The sequence below is a fragment of the Haliotis rufescens genome, unplaced genomic scaffold (assembly GCF_023055435.1).
Source record: "Haliotis rufescens isolate VD_foot unplaced genomic scaffold, xgHalRufe1.0.p SCAF_5, whole genome shotgun sequence".
Taxonomy (NCBI): domain Eukaryota; kingdom Metazoa; phylum Mollusca; class Gastropoda; order Lepetellida; family Haliotidae; genus Haliotis; species Haliotis rufescens.
Window position 1 is genome coordinate 38,676,806 of NW_025964223.1, and position 22,527 is coordinate 38,699,332.

Sequence of the window (22,527 nt, forward strand, 5' to 3'; positions counted from 1 at the left end):
GCACACACTGACACATATTTCACTGACAGCCCATTGCCTGTGGTAATCCATTGCTGTACCATTGATCATTGGTTTGTTACAGATTTACCTGCATGTGATGTAGCTGTGATATTGCTGACTCAGCCCAAACAAGAATATTTCACTGTTTGTAAAAAAGATTAAAAGGCACACATCTGAAGAAATGGTTGGTAATTTATCATAAAAAATCAACAATATCAAAGACATTACAAACATTAAAACTCGGTGATATGACAAGTGTAGGGCATACAGACGCGTAAATATCAAACCTTTTTCATTGAAACTCATCCATCACTGTTTTCCCACTTCCGTGTTTTCTGTATCTGTGTTTTGAAGCACAGATAAAGGATCTTGTCCAACACGAAAACGTCATTTGATCACATGCAGTGCAGCGATACAAATGCATGTATCCTGAGAGGTGCCCTGCAGACGATACACTTCACAGGTTCGTGGTGCACGTGTGATCAATGCTATACATGATCATTGCCTGGGCTTCAGTAACACCAGAGCCGATACAGGGTATGCGTTCTCTGAGTGCACTGTCGAGACATACGACATTGACCCACTTTTAGGAGCAGTTCAACAGTTCGATGTTCGATCAGAAATCCTTAAGTTTACCTCCGCACACTTAAATTTAAGAGTAAATATTTTACTATCATCAGAAATAAATAAATCATATTATCACGACATGCAAGGAAGGTTGTGAACTTACTCTACCTTCCTTGTATGTCTATTGCCATCTCATTGTGTCTTCGATTTTAAGAGTAGAAATGCGACGTTTACAGTTGATATTTATTGCCTTGAACTTTAATAACCCTTAAAAGTTGTTTTCGTCGAATGGAACGCATACAAGCCAGTTAACTTCCATTTCCTCCAAAGAAAAAAAGATTTGTATCCGACATTGAACTTTGAACTGCTTCTTAATGCCCGGTAATAGCTTCGAACCGTACACGTATAGAACGCACGTTACAGTCATAAATGACAAAGGTTTGTCCTGGACGTATAGATCCAAGGACAACAATAGAATACTGTCTCTTCTATCCCACCAAATATATTCCTTTAAAATAAATTGATATATTGTTACTAAGCTTGTCCAGTATATTAATTTACATACAAATGTACACCAATAAACACAAATGCTTGTAAATTATCTCTCTGAAATTATTTTGCTCAAGACCTTTCGATAAATTTGTTTCCGCTGCGTTTGTCAAACCTTTGAATTAAAAATGTTTTCTACGGTAATAGATGAAGACTGACTTTCGAGGCGTGTCTGGAACTTCGTTAGAGACCAAGACAAACCGGCATGACTCTTTGGAATAACCCCCACACGGAAGAAATATACTTTACTTTGTGTCTATCCTCACATAAACCATACATCTACATAACATAAAATTAGTTAAAAATAAAAATATGTTTTTTGTTTTTTTATTATAGAATACAACATGTTTAGAAAAAGAGTATCAGATATGCAAAGCCGGGAGAAGAATAGCAAAACTACACAGAACTTTTTATTTAGAAGGTCAAACACATAGAAAAAAAGAACAGTTCATTGCGGAAGATGTGTAGCGAATTTAAGTACCCTTCATTAAATGATCTTTCATGGAAAAATGGTTGAGGACACATGTATGGTAATACAGTCCGATAGATAACCTAGTTGAGTCCAGGGAAAGTATACATGTTATATGTAGTAATTGTACGGCCAATTCATGCGTTCGAGGGTATACATAAAAATAATTTCACCGCCTGCCAAACATATAAATCTATTAGGAAGTAATATTAAATTCCGAGTATTTAAACGGTAACCTTCCATCAGGTGAATTTTAATGACATACGTAAAAGTGACGTGATCAGGGCGGAATTATCTACAACGGGAAAATGATATTCGAACAATAATTGAACCCAAAATGCAGCTTTTACATTTCCGCTGTAGAAATAAAACTGCGATTTCAAGGAGAAAATGTCTCTTGTTCTTGACCGGATGCACCGTAATGATGACGTTTATTGCAAAATCTCTGACGATCAGCACACTCTCTTGCTCTTCTGTGCGGGGCACTTCCAGGCACCCCCGTCGTAGCAGATACACATGTAGCGGATACACTTCTCTGTATACGCGAACAGTCGGCTGAAGAACGTCCGGTTTCCAACAGTGCAACCTAAAAATGAAATAGAGTGAGTGAGTGAGTTTGTTTTAACGCCGCTATGAACAGTATTCCAGTTATATCACGGCGTGTCAGCGTGATGTCAAAATACCATAGTGATGCAGGTCTTTGACGTTTACCACTTCGGTAAAACCAACGAACGAACGAACGTGCTGACAAACCTAGAAAAATCAGGACAAAACGGGAGAGCCTCGACTATAGTGTTCTGGTACCCCTAAGGGACGCAACTCTGCCCAGCGAACTGCGGCGCTTTGACGACCAGGCCATAGTTGGCCCATAAGCATAAAACACACGTTCATGTAGCGTAACTTGAATACCTGTGACACACTCGTAGACAGTGCAAACTCGTTAATCTTGAGTCTGGTACCAATATCGGACGAATAGGTTTTCGCATCTACGAAATTTGAGTTTACAATCAGTGTTTGTCTTACAAACGTCAAAGATATTGGGAACACACGATATAATCAAAGGGCACGCGTCACTCGAAACTGGAAGGCGGTACTTACACGCATATAAAACCTCAGTAGAAAAAAACCATGCGAAATATATTCAAAGGTCAATTAATGAAGACAACTTTTGTAATAGGAAATTGTAACAGCGTTACATGTTGCCACATCACATCAGTTTCATCAGTACATGTTGTACAGTGGTGACATCCATCACATCACCTTTGGTTGTTTGTTTGTTGTTTAACGCCACACTCAGCAATATGCTAACAACATGGAAGCGGTCTTGTAAATAACCAAGTCCGGCTATGATGACAAACAACCAACAAACTCACTGAGTCTGTCCACCCGATCCATTTGGTCGCATCTTACGACCAGAATTGGTTGCTGGGGACGTATTCTTACCCCGAGTCCTCAAGCGAGTGAGTGAGTATGGTTTTACGCCGCTTTTAGCAATATTCCAGCAAAATCACGGCGGGGGACACCAGAAATGTGCTTCACACATTGTACCCATGTCGAGAATCGAACCTGGGTCTTCGGCGTGACGAGCGAACGCTTTAACCACAAGGCTACCCGACCGCCCCCCCCCCCCCCCCCCCCCGAATCCTCAAGGGGCATATGATATATGATGTACACTCTGCTCTTCCATCCCTGCAACACCCTATATATATCACTACACTAGGAAAAAGTGATGTGATTTCAAATGCGAATTCGTGAAATTAAGAAAAGCCTGTACATTGATTATGATCTGATTAAAATCGACACGCCCCTTTCCTCTACAAATTTCTTGTTTTCAGTGGTACTATATTTATCTGCTTCATGTGTCCATCTTGCCAAAACTGGCATGCAAACGAATCTATGTCTTACCTTTCAATTTGTAATGTGGGCTAGGTGTTTTCCCTTCTCCTTCACAGATGTTGAGAGACCGGTCTTTGGGGCAGGTCCAGCTCCCATCACAGTTACACTCACAGAGGAACTCGAAACAGCCTCGCCGCATGTTGAAGTTGCTCTTTGACCCGACCACCTTGCCGTCTATCATGCAAGGTTTACACCTGGAGGAGATAGCAGACCCCGAGTGCTTGCACGTGTCAGTAGTACGGTTAGCTGGGCAACTCCATTCCCCACTACAGCCACAGAAGCAGCTGAACTCCCAGCACCCCTCCCTATAGCGGAATGGACTGCCCCCAGGGTAGGTTTCATTCTTTACTTCACATTGTTTGCATCCGTCGACTCTGTAATCAGGGGAGCGACATAGGTTGATGGTGTCCTGTGGTGGGCATTCCCATGTACCATTGCAGAAGCATTGACATTTGTATTGGGTACATCCTTCGCGGAATTTGAACTCGTTCTCAGGTATGTAAGTCTTGCTCTTGACAACACAGCTCTGGCAGGAGGTCTGTTTGTAAGCGATTCCGTTCCTAGTGTTGGAGTATCTGGTCTTGGGTGCCTGGCCTACCGGAACCTTAGTGGTGAAAACGGTTCCCCAACTCTGAGGAAGCCTGGTGGTGTATTTCTGGTTTTGGGTTGCCTGTTCACGTTCTCTTCTTTCCTTCTCTCTGTCCTCTTGACACACATCCACAGTATTTGCAGGTGGACAAACCCAGGTACCGTCACAGTTGCATGTGCATTTGTACTGCAAACAGCCTTCCTTTAACAAGAACTCAGAGTGAGGCGGATAATCCGTTCCCCTGACATCGCAAAGCTGACAAGAAGCTGTCCTCTGTCTCAGTTCGCCTCGGGGCCTGCCACAAATCTGTCTTGGCTTCTGTACTGGACAGTACCACTTCCCCGAGCACGTGCACGTACAGGTGTATTCTGAGCAGTCTTGAACCAGTTGGAAAGTAGAGTCACCGGGATATGTACTGCCCTTAAGAGAACACTTCTTGCAAGTCCCGGCATCATCTCCTTGTGGTTTTCTGCTAGGCTCCGTTGTATTGCAACCGGTGGAGAATTCCCCTGAACAGGTCCAGGACCCACTGCACTCGCAGCTACAATTGAACTGAACGCAGTCCTTGTTGATTTGAAACGTGGAGCCGCCACGGTGTTTTCGTCCTTCGACAGAACATTCGTTGCAACCGGGTTTGGGGTTCACAGCTACCTGTCCTACATGTCTGGTACGTTTACCAGGAGCGTATGGAGCCTTGACTTGGAACACTGCCGATCCATAAGCCATTCTACCAGGAGCGCCACCTTGGTTGCCATTAGTTCTAGCAGTTTCTACAGTCCTGGAACCCCCTGTGGCACCAGATGTTCTTACATTGTATATTGGTACACCGCCATGAAGACTACCAGCAGCGTCCGGACTCGACCTTGTTTGGCTGTATTGGGCGTATGAATACTGACTATTGACACCCCTTTGCGGAGCACCCATTCCTGGTTTTCCTTGTCCCCCTAATGCAGGATTTATAATCTGTTGATAAAAGTTCCTTTGCGCAGGATATGGTATAGCTCCTCCGGGTCTAAACTGACCTCCACCTGGTACTAAAAACTGTCTCATACCTCTAAGGACGTATTGCTGACCTCCACGCGTGACGATCTGACCAGGAGAAATGGGTCCCCCTAATGGTATGCTTCCTCTTAAGACATAGGGCCTTCCTCCTTGTGGGAACATGGGTCCGCCTGGAATCTGGAACTGGGTTCCATGAGACCGGATATGTTGTCCAGATCGTCCAGATCGTCCAACTTGTCCGACTTGTCCAGCTTGCCCGACTTGACCGACGCGCCTAGGTTGTCCACCTCTAAACTGATTTCTTCTTGTTACAGTATACTGCTCACTTCCTTGATTAAAGACTTGAGTTCCACTTCCAAACGTTTCACCAAGGTTTCCAGTGCTTGTGAATGTACCATCCCTCAGTAACCGTGACGCCTGTTTATTCCGACAAATGTCAACTCTGTTTTCTTCAGGACAACTGAATGACCCATTGCAGTAACAGTTGCACTCCTTCTGCACACAGCCCTCTCTGACAACGAAACCCATGTTGCCCGGGTAGACATATCCACTGATTTCACAGTTACCACAATTAGCAGGGCGTTCTCCAGCAGTACAAGCACTATCTTGTGTGACGTGGCAGCCATAGGATCCATCACATCTGCACTTGCACTTGTATCGGACACAGCCTCGTCTCATATCAAAGTTACTGTCTACAGTGTAGCTTTGCCCATCCACTTCACACTGCTTGCACCCGACAGTTGGTTCCCTTGATCCTGGACAGAAATTTGATGCCTTGTCGGCAGGACATTCCCAACGTCCATCACAGGCACATTTACACTTATACGAGATGCAGCCTCTCCGAAGGCGGAAGTCAGTGTCACCTGGATAGTTTCTGCCTTGCACAATACATCTCTGACAGCTGCTTTGCCCTATGCGTGACCCTCTCTGAGCTGCAGATTTTGCAGCACAAACATCGGAAGCATCATCTCTGTTGCAGCCCCATCTCCCATTACAACTGCATTGACAAGGGTAGACGTAACACCCCCTCTTCAGTTTGAAATTGGAGTTTGGATCATAATCATTACCCTCCACCATACATTTCTGACAGTTATCTAAGTTTTGTCTGGGTCTGGGTGTCCTCTGTCGCGTGGGGGGCGGGGTCGAACAGACGTTGACAGCAGTTTCTTCATCACACACAACTGTACCGTTACATGAACATTTGCAGTCCTTGACAACACAACCATTCGTGTGACGGAACTTAGCTCTCCCTGGATATGTTTTCCCATCTGATAATTGACAGCTTCTGCATCCACCAGGAATCTCACCACGGCAGACGTTTCTAGCATCAGCTCCCGGACAGTTCCAGCTTCCATCACAGTTACAGTGGCAGCTGTAGTGAATACAGTCCCTCCTCATCTGAAAGTCAGATTCACCTCTGTAGAATTCCGTTTCAGACAGTTTGCAACTTTTGCATCCACCGGGAACTTCTCCTTTACAAACATCCCTAGCTTTCTCCCCTGGGCAGCTCCAACTTCCGTCACAGTTGCAACGGCATTTGTAATGAATACACTCTTTTCTCATATCAAAGACTGAATCTCCTGGGTAGAATTCTTCATCAGAAACCTGGCAGCTCTTGCAGCCTCCTGGTCGTTCCCCCCTGCAGATGTTCCTCGCGAGCACCCCAGGGCAGTCCCAGCTTCCATCACACTTACATGAACACTCGTAACTGATGCATTTCTTCCTTAACTGGAAGGTAGAATTACCAGGGTAAGTGTCCGTCTCTGATACCTGACACTGACTGCATTTGCCAGGCTGCTCAGTCGGGTCACAGATATTCTTTACTCTATCCCCAGAGCAGTTCCATGATCCGTTACAATTACAAAAGCAGGTGTACTCAAGACACGCTTTTTCATGGGTGAAATAAGTGTTACCTTCGAAGAATTCGCCTCGTATTTCACATTCTCCACATCCCTTCTGACAGATGTCCCTTGTTCTGTCAGGAGGACAGGACCAGGACCCATTGCAGTTGCAGTCACAGTTATACTCAAAGCATCCTTCTTCATACTTAAACCTAGAGTTCCCTGGATGGAAACTCCCATACACCTCACACTCTCCGCAACTGCCCTCTCCGATCTTCTTGACGCAGGTGTTCTCAGTTCTGTTGGCCGAACACTCCCACCTTCCATCACAGAAGCACTTACAGTTTTTGTGGAGGATGCAGCCATCCTGCAGATCAAAGTAGTTGTTGCCCTGGACAATCTTTCCCTTGGCGTCACAACTCTTGCAGCTGGATTCTTGCCGCCTCCTCTCCTTGTCCTCTTCCTGGTCACAGACGTTGATGGTGTAGTGAGATGGGCAGTCGTGGGAGCCATCGCAGTGGCAGATGCACCGGTACTTCTGGCAATTCTCTGTGTACTCAAACCTGGAATGACCACGGAACGTCTCGTTTCCAACCTGACAATCAGTGCAACCTGAAAAACAAAGAACAATTCAACGTCTGGACTGAAATGCCGTGAGTGTGTGAATCTAACGGTGTAGTCAGCAATATTCCTGCAACATCACGACGACCTGTAAATAATCGCAACTTTCCACACTACGGGGTACGATGATACGTAATCAGCCAAGTTACAGATCCAGACCATCCAATACCCATATCCTGACGTACCACAAGTATATTGTTCTCGACCAATCCTGCCTCTAAATCCGTACATGTTACAGCACATGGGTATAACGCATTTAGTTTGGAACAGCCCTTAAACGTTTAAATCACATCAGTGACTTGGAATGACATCAGATGAACGTCTACATCTACAGAAGACTAGTTATCTTCAAATTTAACGTGGAACACACTAAATGACAGGAAAGAGCATTGTCTAAACCATTTCAAGAATAATCTAAAGTGTCATATTCGCATGGGAATCCAGGGTCACCCTGGCCTCGGACCGCTTCTTCATACATCGAGCTGCGGTAGGCATGGTCAGAATACGTAATGTGGTACATGGGAATCAGGTCTACTATCATAGATTTGTAACCTGCTAAAGAAATTTAAAAAAACCCTACCCAGGCACCGTTGGATAAAGTCATGAGAAACAATAATGATTCATGAACTGGTCTAAGCAAAACGCCGATGCTTTAGTTGACAGGGTCTTCGTGCAAGCATCTTCCCGAGGCAAGTGACTTTTAAAGTCCAGTTTCCACGCTTGCCGAACTAGGCTGGTATTATGGAGTTTGGCTGGACTAACGAGTGTATGCATAGTCTAATCAAAATCGCGTAACGAAATCGAAATCCGGTTTGTAAACTGTTGTTCAGATTTCGGTCGATTGCAAGATTTGCAAATGGATGTGCACCGCCAATCCGGCGTCAGCAGATATTTTCAAAATGTTTTCATGTTTTTAATCAAGGTGCTCACATGATTTGATGCACTTTGCGATGTAAGACCCGTTTTGTCACAATATAGATCTTGATTATTCAATAGATTATCTTGTCTGGGCGCCGCAATTTTGTTTGAAGCAAATGGAAGTCATACAAGAGTGATTGGCCAATAGGAGAGGCATAGAAGGGACACAACTCGTAATAAGCACTGGTGGCGCTACGATCGAGCCCAGAACTTCCAGTCTATTTCGGCAAGGGTGGAAACTGGACATTTATATTCGTGCAAGCGGTGTCATGTACGTCCTGAAAAACACCCACCATGCTGAATTACAAACATGATCACGACACGAGCAGGTGCTATTGCATGCATATAACCGGCATCTGTCCGCGTATGGCTGACGAATGAATCATCTCTCAACTAATTTCAAACAAAAGACGGAAAGGTGAAGGCTGCAATTGAATCGTTTCCAGTATTTTCTTCAGTAAATCAAATAAATAAATAGGAATACCAAAGAAGCAAAAACAACCCTGTAAAGTTTACTTCCAAAGCAATACTGAAATGCAACTGTGCACAAGTGAGAACCATATGTTCAAACTGTGAAGCGCATTTTTCTTGGCTGATAGGCTATGACGCAACTTTAAACTGCGACTGCGCATCTGCTAGTGTGTGTGTGTGTGTGTGTGTGTGTGTGTGTGTGTGTGTGTGTGTGTGTGTGTGTGTGTGTGTGTGTTTGTGTGTGTGTGTGTGTTCTACATCTCAGTGGACAAATTTAGGGATATATGAACCTTGTAATACTATTATTCGGTAGAATCCCTAACGAAGTTTGGTATCCATACCTTTAATTTCAAATGGAGGTAATTATAATTGTATATCTGCATGGTTCACAAATTAAGAAATACTGTCGGCAGTGGTACTACAGTCGGAGTGAGGCACACTTAGATTAAATGTGTTCTACCGTTTTATCAAACCCATCATTAGTGTTTCTTGTTCGACTGTTTGTTTTTAAAAAGTTTGGACAATATAGCGCTTATGCTTACTAGTCTTACATGTCATTCTGATTTATTGTTATTCAAACAGTTTATAACATATTCCTTCCTACAAACTTAATTAATGCTGAGAAGAACTCGAACCCCAAACGGAATACGCTTAAATGTTTGTTTGATGTTTGCCGCAGTCGGCAGTATTATAGCTGCATCACGGCTGCCTGTAACAGTCAAGTCTCGACAAGACAAACCAGTGGTTGATATGATGGGCAACGTCCTACGCTGAACGATTATACCAATCAACCAGCGTATGACCACTAGATCTATTTGGTCGCCTAATTCGACCAGCACGGGTTACTTGGGGCCACGATTATTTACATATCGCTGTCATATAGCTGGAATATTGCTGAGTGCGGCGTTAAACAACAAACAAACAAACAAACAAATAACATGTGGGGGACCTATCGGAAGGAATTTCAGTAATGCTCACTTCACCAAACACAGTAGTTTTTAACAGTCGTGTGATGAAAAGATATGACAACATCCGTGTGGGAACATATCCCAGCATGTCAACTATGTGCAAGGCGAACTTTGCATACTTCCATAATTAGCGTCTTGGTAACATGTATATGAAAAACTAACAGTGCTAACAAGTAAACTATTTGCACAGTCACAATGCTGGGAAAGGTCCATTGTTTTTTAATTCCGCTCGTCAGTTTGCAGCCTGCACGGTAGGTCTATTCTTTCTGGAACTTCTCACACAAGGGCGGGTAATCGTAAATATGTCTCAAGAGAATGTCATAGGGCAAGTAAGGCTGTATGCATCTCCCCAAGGCAAGGGCGTTAACTGACTACAAAAGTCCAGTTTCCACCCTTGCTGAACTAGGCTGGGATTTCCAGGCTCGATCCTAGCGCCACCAGTGGCTATTACGAGTGATGTCCCTTCTATGTCTCTCCTATTGATCAATCAGATACCATCTCACATATTACTTGCATTTGCTTCAAACAAAATGGCGGCGCCCATTCAAGACAATCCGATCGATAATCAGAATCTATATTGGAATAAAACGGGTCTTACCCCGCGACGTGCATCAAATCAGGTGAACACCTTGATTAATAACATGAAAATAGTTCGAAAATATCTGCCGACGCTCAGTTGACAGTACACATACTTTGCAAAGCCTTCAGTCGACCGAAATGTGCAGTTGAAATCCATATTGTTCTCGAACCTGATGTCTGGTTCGTTACGCGATTTTGAATGGACTATGCATACACTCGTTAGTCCAGCCAAACTGAAAACAGTAATTCCAGCCTAGTTCAGCAAGGGTGGAAACTGGCCTTTTATAGTCAGTTAACAGTAATAAGTCGCTTGTATCCTGATGCTTATCAGAAGAGGTAACAAGGATGAGGAACCAGTGAAGATCCACTGTGTGTCTGGACCAGACCCGAATATTAACACACTATCGCTTCTTGTGGGGTTAAACTCATTCATTCAGGACAAGAAAATAATCTCGCTATAGCATTCACTGTTTGTTACCCAAAAGACGCGAAATATACTTAATCACCCCCGCCACGAAGTGAGAGGGTATAGGAATAGGTCCTGTAGCAGACCTTGTTCTGGAATTTTGCAGGATCATATCTGACATACTGGATAATGCGTGACGAACCTTTCTAAAATACAGACAAACGGTTCGCCATGGTATCAAGAAGCTAACGAAAGCTATTCCTCAAAACAGTATATAACAGAGATCATGATTGTAAGTAACTACGTCTGTGTCTGTTTTGAAATCGCAGTAGGTATATTTCCTCATTCTATGTTATTCTTTAATGCATAGGATCTTGTAAGTGATGGGCGGTGGGGTTGGTGAGGGGCTAGTGGTTTAAGCGTTCGCCCACTCACTCTTATAAGTGAATCTTCACACATCAAATGGATCTAGCAATTGAAGAAGTGAAGAATTACTTACGATTGCTGACTACATTGCCACGTCGTGCCCCAGATGATCTTGCGGCAGGCGTTGACCTTGGGCTCTGAGTCACGGTAGTTTGACGTCTTGTTTCAGCTGAAACCTGTCGCGCCTCGAGTTCTCGCTGTCTCTGAACTCTTTCTTCCTCAATCCTCTCCTGCCGCTCTCTAGCAGCAATCGTCCTCTGTTCTTCAGCTCTTAGTCTCTCTTGTATGAGACGTCTCTCCTCCTCCTCCCGTCGCTCCTCCGCACCATCTTGGCGGTCCACCAGTTGCCGCCTAGCTTGCACCTGTATGATAACATTACCTCCAGCATGTTAGAAAGAAGGGCACAAGAACAAAACATGCACAACCAACCAAAATCCAATTATCCTTCTTGGGTTTGAGTACGCAGACTAGGATGGGTGGCCATTTAGTCCAAGAACATTTGTGAACTAGATTTTGAGAGCGTGGGGACGTCAGAGCAGTACATGTTACCGTGACAACCGATTGTTATGCCAGACGAAACAAATAAGGATCAGGAGGTTATAGTATGGGTTTCTGACTGCGGGGTAACACAGGATGCTATCACTCATTAATTAAGTTCAATAATAAAGTAGCTCATAATATTTTTGGCCGAAAAGAATTATAAATACTAAAAGCGTCACAAAACCATACTCATTACGATAAACAGCGAGGGGAGGGATGTTCAATACATTAACATTGAATGGACGGTGCTTCCCACCTTAATGCTTTCATAAGTGAATCTAAGAGTCATGTTCCTGTTGAGAGTTGTTTTAGCATCCTTACCCTAGCTTCTTCCCTCCTTCTCTCCTCTTCCAAACGCATTCTTTCCTCTTCCTCTCTTTCCCGTCTAAGCTCTTCTCCCTCCCGTCTACGCTCTTCCACAAGCCTTCTTCTCTCTTCTTCCACTTGTCTTCTTCTCCCTTCCTCAGTTTGTCTTCTTCTTTCTTCTTCAACCTGCCTCCTTTCTTCTTCAGCTTGTCTTCTCTCTTCCTCCGTTTGTCTTCTCTCTTCCCCACCTTTTATCCTTTCTTCATCAACTTGTCTTCTTCTCTCTTCCTCAGTATGTCTTCTTCTCTCTTCTTCAGCCTGCCTCCTTTCTTCCTCAGCTTGTCTTCTCTCTTCCTCTGCCTGTCTTCTCCTCTCTTCCTCCACCTGCCGTCTAGCTGCTGCCAGAGTACCACCGGTCCCTACACTGTACCCACCTCCAGTTCTCCTCCCTGCTTCACGCTGGCTGTTGAGATGCTGAATTCTCTGCTCATCTGTGTACTCCAACTTAAACAACAAGGACTTTCCATCACTCTTTTTGATCAGTTGTGACCCAGCACGGGTACCTCCTTGAACCCGACTTCCAGAGCTGTAGGACTGACTTCTGGAAGCGCCTTGACCTTGGCCCCCAGTTCTGTCGGATGGATTTCTGGTAGCACCTTGAACTTGTGAGCTGTGAGATTTCCCCATGGAACCGCCTTGAGTTTGGCCTTCAGAACTGTATGATTGGCTTCTTGAACTACCTTGACTCCCCGAGCTGTAAGATTTCCCCATGGAACCGCCTTGAGTTTGTCCTCTAGAACTGTAAGATTTCCGCATAGAACCGCCTTGAATTTGGCCTTCAGAACTACCTTGACTGCCTGAGCTGTAGGATAGACCCGTTGAACCACCTTGAAAACCAGATCTGGGTTTCATTGATCCAGAAGAGCTATAGGATTGACTTCTGAAACCTCCTTGACCGTCTTCGCCATTAGCCTTAAGGCCCATGGAACGGCCATGGACCTGGCCTTTCCCGACGTAACTGGACTTTCTAGAAGAGTTGTGGGACCTGCTGCTGGAACTGCCTCCACTGCTGTATGATGAATAGGAATGACTGGACTGCTTCATCTCATACTGGGACTGGGACTGGGACTGGGACTTCAGACCCATACCAGACTGTGATTGGCGACTCATACTGGCGTGTGTCTGCACACCCGTACCATTTGTTTGGCTAGGATCCTGAATCTGAACACTGGCAGCATCGTAGACTTTGCCTGTTTCCTGTATCCGGACATAGCCATCATGACCCTTACTGGCGCCCCGGGTACGGTAACTTGCACTACCTGAAACCACACAGTGATCTTGATCTACTGGAAATAACTCAACCAACAGACATTATATTTGATACCGAACTCACAGGGCACTTCAATAATGGACACAACATATAATGAAACATAAAATTATTCATTTGCCAATTTAAAGGAGTAAATAATGATTAATTTTCAAATACAAGCATGAGCATGGCCCCTATAAACCTTCTTGCAAACGTGTTCTCTCTCAAATGTCACCAAAATACCATGCGTCATGTTACCATGATGCCTTTAAGTGCCAGCAAGGTACTCCGGAGTGGATTTCCATCCTTGGTACATATACAATGCATTCACGAAGTTCTGACCAACCACAATGCTTAGTTTAATAAGCAAATACTAAGTGTACCTCCAGTTTGGTCGACGATACAAGCAACAGCCAGGGCAGCCAGAAGCTGAAAGAAAATAAGATATTGAAAATATAAACGTAACATGTCGGATATAATAGTGACGTCGTCCAATTGTTCTTTCATTATTTGATAGTAACAATGATAACTATAGAGAAAACACGTGTGATTCTTAGTAATTTAAGAAGGACACAACACTGAATCATAAGATTTATGCACTTGAACTGAACTCGGAATATACGAGATGCCACGCTACATGAATAGAAGAATACGTTCTAAAACTTCTCTCCAGTTACATTTTGTTCAGTGGTCATTGTATGCAGATAGCAGGGTGAGGTCATCGGACAGCTTGCAGGTTGGTAGAGTAAGAGACGTCAATAACATTACTGTATTATTGCCAACGGACCACGTGCTCCTTGACAATTCAGAACTCCAAATTTATCAGAAACAATAATAGATATTTAACTTGTAAGGGCGATGCCTGCGTGACCATGGATCGTGTAATTAAATGTGATGGTGCAAGAAAACAAAAATATGCTAAAAAAAAGAGGTTTGTTGGGCTTTCGAGCTTTCATTTTAGCATTATCAGCTGCTTATTAACGAAATATAATTAAAAATACGTTTTCACCGACTTGATTGATGCATGTCATCGTATCCCAATTACGTAGATCAGTGCTCATGATGTCAATAACTGGATTACCTGGTCCAGACTCGATTATTTACAGACCGCCGTCATATATCGGGAATATTACTGAATGCGGTGATAATTAACAACAACAATAACAACAAATTATGATGTCAATCCCTGGATTGTCTTGTCCAGACTCAATTATTTACAGACCGCCGTCATATAGCTGGAATATTGCTGATACAACAAAAAAAGAAACAAAGAAACAAAGTAAAACATTTTTGTAGTTACTTTCGCCTTTTGTATATATCCTGTGATGCCTTCTCGAGGTACTTTACCTTTAGTTTCAAACATTAGTGTCGTTTGTTTTTTTAGAGTAAATTGTTATGCATAACATGCCGGACACACATCATCTTCCCAAGGCGACCCGTGAAGATCCGGAGTAGAAAAGATCTTCAGCAACCCATGGTTGCCGCAATAGGCTACTATGTTTGTCGAAAGATACGACTCACGGGATCGGGTGGTCAGGCTCGCTGACTTGGTTGATGCATGTCATCGTATCCCAATTGGGTGTATCGATGCTCATGATGTTAATCTCTGGATTGTCTGGTTCAGACTCGATTATTTACAGACTGCCATCATATAGCTGGAATATTGCTGAGTGCGGCGTTAAACAACAAACAAACAAACAAATCTTCCCGAGGCAAGGGAGTTAACTGACTACAAAAGACCAATTTCCATCTTTGTCGAACTAGAATGGAATTTCTGGCCTCGATCGTAGCGCCACCAGTAGCTATAACAAATTATGTCCCTTCTATGTCCCTCCTATTGACCAGATTCCATCTCTTACATCACTTGTATTTGCTTCCAACAAAATGGCGGCGCCCATTCAAGACGATCTGATCAAAATCTATATTGTTATAAAACGGGTGTTACTTCGTGAAGTGCATCAAATAAAGTGAGCACCATAATAAAAAACATGAAAAGATTTGGAAAATATCTGTTGACGCTTTGCAAATCCTGCAATCAACCGAAATATGCACGTCAGTTAACGAACCGGATGTCGATTTAATTACGCGATTTTTGATGGACTATATATAGACTCGTTAGTCCAGCCAAGGTACAACTCAAAATTCCAGCCTAGTTCGGCAAGGGTGGAAACTGGACTTTTATAGTCAGTTAACATTCTTGCCTCGGGAAGATGGACACACAGTTGATATTCATTATTCGGAGGAAATTTGATTTTAAGATTAATAGCAGTATGTCCAATCTTCATGTGATTTTATATAGTGACGCAGTACGGGATTCAGATAACGTTGTCTAAAGTGCACATACCCACGTTACACTCGGCTTATCATATAGGATATTTCCGCAGTTCCATCTGGCCCGCTCTCGGATCTGAGTAGTCTCCTTGCAATTGTTCCCTTCAGGATAGCGGCACTTGGAGAGAGGTCATTGAACTGAGAGTACTTACACATGAATCCTAAATGTATGTCCCGATAAACGCAAGGCACACGTGTAGGCGATAATAAGAAGGGAACAATTAAGGGAAGGCACTACCCTGTGTGTATACTCTACCAGTGGGACCCGTGAAGATCCGTGTTAGAATAGGTCTTCAGCTACCCATGTTAGTCATAAGAGGCAACCATGCTTGTCGTAAGAGACGATTAACGAGATCGGGTGGTCAGGCTCGCTGACTTTGTTGATGCATGTCAACCTGTCTCTATTGCGTAGATCGACGCTCATGATGTCAATCACTGGATTGTCTGGTCGAGGCTAGATTATTTACAGACCACCGTCATAGAGATGGAATATCGCGGCGTTAAAACAACAAAGAAACAAACTAACAGCGGGATTCGTTATCCTTTCCAATATTGAGAATAGAACAAGGACCGCCTTGCCGCAAAGCAACACATCTCCCTCTGGACCACCCATCCATTTACTCTCAATAGTTAGGTGCTTGGCGACACTTAAAATTTTTTAAGGGTCCGACCAACCGAAGCCAAGAGCCATAAAATCAAATCATATAACAAATATAATTTCTCCTTTTTAAAAAATCTTTGGTGGCCTAGAAAACTAATAAGTTGCAAGAAAATATCGAACAAAAATACATATTTACTTATTTAGTAAAGGATAACAAGTCTCTGACCATTGAAAAACCCTAAAATGTGAATAAAGACTTCACTTAAATAAAGTAAATACATTACGTTCCTGCAAACTTACACTACATCCGGCGCTTTAAACATTTTTGTTTACCATAAACTGACCTATCCAGAATACCCAGCTGTTCCTGAAGAAATTTATCGATCTTCACTTTTATTTCGATATACAGAGCAATTAGTTGGTAAACACTCCGATACAAAGTGTAACCATACTTGACTATACATACTTGATAAAGAGCGAAACCATACAACTAAATACCGACTTAATCACAAATGAATATTAGTTAAAGTATAGGCACAGGACTAGAAGATCGACTATGTGAACAAATGTGAGACAATAACAAGCCAATTAATACAGCATTTATTTCATTTACCATATACATGTATAAAAAACCCAAACTATTTTGTCTGCAGAATATGTGGTTTCTTACTATAAAAGAACCATTTCATTCACTGAGGATCGCAATCAATTTGAGGAAGTTTCGATAACTATGAAAAACCAATTCTTCTTTAACAGAGGCAGTCATTGAAGATATTGTGTAATTTGAACGTCAGATTAAAAGAAATGATTATGGAGACCTCACATCTAGCATCACGAGAGCCAAGCCAGCATCCCCGGCGGCTCAACTTGCCTCCAGCATGTGGCCAACATACAGAACGCATAACAACCATATGCTCAACCTTTGCTCGGAAGTGGCAACATTGTATCTCGTTTTGCGTTTGTTTATTTTTATTTGAGGCAAAATAAATAGCCCATTGCTGGAGATTAGCTAATGATTAAAAACATAAGTGTTTCAACGACACACCTAAAATAAAAAACTACCAGATGTAATGTACAAGTGGTATTAAGTTTATATGTGAAACTATTCGTGCAATGCAGCCCGTTGAACTGATAGTATACCTGGCAGGTTGTAGATCCTAAGGTATGCGTTAGATAGTTGCAAATACTTACTTACTGAGCTTATTCCAACTATAATTATTTGCAGCTGTAATTCCCGGCAGAATACGTATTCAATGCCAGTGGTATATTCGGGCACATTCAGGGATCGGTATGACGAGGTGGCCAAGCATGAATAGTACTAAACAAATAGTACGGTAGTACTTAGGGAAATACTATGTGTCATGTCGATGTGGGGTCGTTTGGACTCGAACGCCGAGATATAACTGAAATAATAATGTTAAAAGTTGTGTTAAACCCAACTCACTCCTCACTTAGTACAGACTCAATAAGTCGCGTTTCCGTTGTTGCTTGGGTTGGGTTTGTTGTTTAACGCCGCACTCAGCAATATTCCAGCTATATGACGGCGGTCTGTAAATAATCGAGTCTGGACAAGACAATCCAGTGATTGACATCATGATCATCGATCCACGCAATTGGGATACGATGAGGCGACTAACAGGATCGGGTGGCCAGGCTCGCTGACTTGGTTGACACATGCAATCTTATCCCAATTGGTAGATCGATGCTCAAGATGTCACTGATCATCACTGGATTGTCTGCTCCAGACACAATTATTTACAGACCACCCTCATATCGCTGAGTGCGGCGTGAAACAACAAACAAACGAACACTCTTCCGCCTATTACGTTCACTGTACACCGAAAACGAATGTGAGACCTATACCACTGGGTTCCGAGGATGGTCGTCGCTCGACTCACATCGACAAAAAATCACATCCTGAAAAGTCGTGCACAGAATGTAAAGTATGCAGATGTTGACATGCTGACTGTTTTCAAGTGGTCCCGTGGCCAGCTTTCAGAACGACGCAGTTTGCTCTAAGTATTACCACAATGTCTACACGGAGCAGCTGTACAACATGTTAGGAATAGAAACCAATATTTGCATATCGTTAAGGTACGCATGCGAGAACAATTATGTTTGTACTTATAAAAAATAAGTGTTTATTCCTCCTATTTCAAGCTTTAGCCTAAACGTTAACATTCGAACAAACTTTTTGGGTAGAGTTTCCCGAAATACTCACTATCGAATGGCTATGTTTGTTTGCATTTGTTCTTGTGATTAACCTCAAAGCAAATATGTTTTGTCACGAAATCCGTTTGGGGTAATCACAAGCTTGACTTAACATGCAACGCGATAGCCCTCATGGTAGAGGCAAGCCGGAACAATTTGTTAATTCTTCGTGCTGTGACAATTGCCTCTATCATACCAGCGAGTGCAGACCTAGTGTTTAGGTCAGAAAGGTTTTTTTCAGCTCTGTTGAAGAACAAAGCAACCTTTGCGTTGAATCTATGACGTTGTTAAGGTCAACCTTAATATTACTTTCCTTAAAGAACCACGCAATATATGAACAATATGTCCATAGACACACATGGCAGACACGTAGGCAAAGACGACGCAATTTGCTGAGCAGAGCAACTGAGCAGTTGCGTCCCTTAGCCGACTCAGGATCCGCTGTTCGCGGTTTCGAATCCCAGATTTGCCTTGATAATGAACCTTGTTGTGCTACCTGGACACATAATCAGGGCAAATCTTGGATTCGAACTCGCGATAATCGGTTTCTGGGAGGCCAAATGACGCAACTCTGCACAAAGGATTGCAGAGCTCAAGACTTCAATCATCTTGGCGAATACGTATGTGTGGTGTGGCGTCTTTCTGATACCCTTATTCTACCCACCCTTATCCATCAGACCATATTTATGCTGCAGGTCTGGTTACTGCAACTGACTGCCCGTATCAAGCTGTCATAACGACACCAATATGACAGCACTGGCAGTCAGATTCACTTCTTCACGGGCCCCCAGATTTCTCCATTACGGTTCTGATTTTGTTTGTTTGTTGTTTAATGCCGCACTTAGCAATATTCCAGCTATATGACAGCGGTATGTAAATAATCGAGTCTGGACCATTCAGTCCAGTGATTAACATCATGAGCATCGATCTACGCAAATTGGATACGATGACATGCATCAACCAAGTCAGCGAGCCTGACCACCCGATCCCGTTTCGTCGCCTCTTACGACACAAATAGTCGCCTTCAACGGCAAGCATGGGTTGCTGAAGACCTATTCTAACCCGGATCATCAAGGGTTAGAGCCTTCCGCCTATTGGAGCATCCTTTTGATCTCGGGGGAATAAATGAATAGTTTGTTAAGAAATATGCTCAAAATGAATAGTTTGTTGGAAGTGGTGTTTTATGGAAACTACTCAAACGTCATTTTTTTGGGTGTCAATATAGAAAATGAATGCATGCTGCTAACGCACATGTCACTAGTTATCACCTTTAAATCCCCAACCAAGAGTATTGTAGAGGATAATGGGGTAATCCGGCTGGAAACATAACTGCTTCCAGATTTCAATTGACTTCGCTGTAGGTTTTCCTTTCTGAGGAATGATAATCATTCATTTATCGTAAATTGAAGTATGAGCGCCTTTCTTCCGAACTACAGTTATACGCCTCTCCCAATAATTCCAAAGCATCACGTATGTTTTGTTACTCCTTAATACGTAGAAAATTAATTGTATTTAGTAAGAGATTATTTTGATAAATAACTGAGAATCTGCTGAAATTCTCAACGATGCTTTTGGCCGCTGATATTTAAATAGCTTCTAAAGTTATGCTACGTTGTGCCTTCTCTTAGAAAGATATTTAGCATTCGCCAACTTTAAGAGCTTTCACAGAAAATGAAACATTTATTCATTTTTCTTCAACAAGAATAATGGATTTATTTCACCAACAGAAACGAGCACTGTCCTCATTTTCAGTATATAAGTCCAACTTGGCCTCATGAAAACATAAAAAAAACTAAATAGAAATCCCAAATCATCAAAAGGCACCAGCTCAGCACTTTGCTGATTAATACAGCAAGTTTCAACAAGACATATTCAACTGTTTGGGAGTTAGTTTTGCTCCGGATTCGGAATACGGTCGTAGGACAGAAGGACGGACTAACCGGGGTATAATACGTGATCATACATACGGGGTGAACGAGGTTTCTAGTCGAAATGTACAACTATAAACATACAAATAATTCCTTCGCGAAATGATGAGGATTGAAATAACCAAGTCCAGCTTAACGAATAGATTTACAGTAGCAAATAGCGGCATAAGCCTCCAAGTTGTCTGGAGAGAACACTTTAGTGATTTGTAGAATTATATAACACAACGATTTTATGTTTCGATATTTTTAACTCCTGTTACACTCACTGACAGCGTGCACGTAATACAATTACGTTCAGACAGAGGAAGCAAAGAATTTGAAACGTGGCTATAACACTAACCACGTTCCCTGCTGTCAAAATGACAAAAGAAATAAACGAAATACTTGATATTTCAGCTTGTCAGCACTCATAATAACAATCGGTTGTTGTTTCTACTGCCTGCGTGGCGAGTGTTATATTCTACACAAGTGCTGCTACAGGCGCCCGACACCTGTAGCCATGATCTATCAGCAGAGTGAAAAAAATCCCCCTTTATTTCTGTCCTTGAACGTAATTTGTACAGCTTGAGAGCAGTGGCGGTTGTACGCGTGGAAACCGATAACATAAATGAAGTTAGCATATTGTCGCTTTGTTGTATATACTTCGACTGGGTTTGTTGAACGTTTGTGGAGCTCCCGGATTACAAGGCTATAGCATTCACAGTTACGTCAGGTGTAGCGTATGAGTCATTAGATCTTGATCATGAATTGGGTGTATCATTTTGTTGTTGTTGTTGTTGTTGTTGTTGTTTAACGCCGCTCTCAGTCTGGACCAGACAATCCAGTGATTGACAACATGAACATCGATCCACGCAAATGGGATCAATGACATGCATCAACCAAGTCAGCGAGCCTGACCACCCGAGCCCGTTAGTCGCATCTTACGACAAGCATAGTCGTCTTTTACGGCAAGCATGGGTTGCTGAAGACCTATTCTATCCCGGAGCTTCACGGGCCATTGGGTGTGAGGCACAATGTATAACTACATAATAATGCATGTACAAGTTACTGTATCCGTGCATATTCAGCAAGCTCTAAATTGTCAATGTTTCAAATAATAACTGTTGAAACAAACTTAATATTTACATAAGAAATATAAGCATACACAGCTTTGGAAAAAAAATATAATTCAATGTATGTTATCCATTTTACCAAATACTATGCAGCAAATGTCAATTAATTATAAATATTTCAAATAATCATTTATCATGTTTGGTTACAAATTTCATTCAATTCTTTGATTTTATTGCGTAAATTGATTTCATCAAAAATCGTTTGGTTGTTTTTGAAATATGTATATTTCGCATTCATTCGCATTTACTGATATGAATATATATGTGCAAAACACGACAGCAACAATGTCAACTCATAAAAGTGCATTCATAAAAAAACATATGGTTTACAAAATAAAAAAAACAAGCATAGAAAATACGTGTACCTGCCGGAGGGCTTTCATCTGTCCAGCCATCACGTGGACAGTCCAGTTCCAAGATGTCACCACTGTCCACCACAACAACTGACTGAAGGCGACAGATATGTCCAATGTAAGTTGGCGATCTCGCGGTTTCCGAACCACAATCCAAACTTCTGTCTGTAGGTTTGGCGATAACCCGCAGACTTCCGAAGATACTTCTGATAGTTCCGGAACCACTAGGAAATCACGGCCCAAATGTCTCACGCACTGCTTGTTGTGAACGGCTGGGGCCGGGGCAAGCTGCAATAGTTACATACATCCAACATGGGCTTTCTCTAAACTGCCACGATGTATCATGGCATATAAAATGTTAAAGATGTTGCTCGTGTGCTTTCTTGTCTCGAGGGAAATAACTAAGCGGTCACTTATTTCGGATGTAGAACTGCACAGAATTATCGGATGGAACACTTGTACTACAGACTCGTTCATTCAGTGAACAAGTACAATATTGCTATTTGCCACATTGTGAGCGATTTTAATTATTAA

General features: G+C 42.6%; 1 protein-coding gene across 1 annotated transcript; it reads right to left on the reverse strand.

Annotated features, from left to right (window-relative positions):
- Positions 1-174: 174 nt before the first annotated feature.
- Positions 175-22,277, reverse strand: LOC125372895. The gene is made up of 6 exons (XM_048383597.1): positions 22,006-22,277; positions 13,841-13,886; positions 12,164-13,467; positions 11,376-11,664; positions 3,491-7,525; positions 175-2,171 (listed from the first exon to the last, which is right to left on the reverse strand). Exons 1-6 carry the CDS (start codon positions 22,033-22,035, stop codon positions 2,038-2,040), a joined length of 5,838 nt encoding a protein of 1,945 aa, XP_048239554.1. The 5' UTR covers positions 22,036-22,277; the 3' UTR covers positions 175-2,037.
- Between the last annotated feature and the right edge of the window lie 250 nt (positions 22,278-22,527).

Coding starts and splice junctions, on each gene's coding strand:
- LOC125372895 (XM_048383597.1), bottom strand. CDS start 22,035: ATGGCTGGACAGATGAAAGCCCTCCGGCAG. Junction 13,887..22,005: donor AGATGAAAGCCCTCCGGCAG/GTACACGTATTT, acceptor ATTTTCTTTCAG/CTTCTGGCTGCCCTGGCTGT. Junction 7,526..11,375: donor TGGCAATGTAGTCAGCAATC/GTAAGTAATTCT, acceptor TTTGTTTTTCAG/GTTGCACTGATTGTCAGGTT.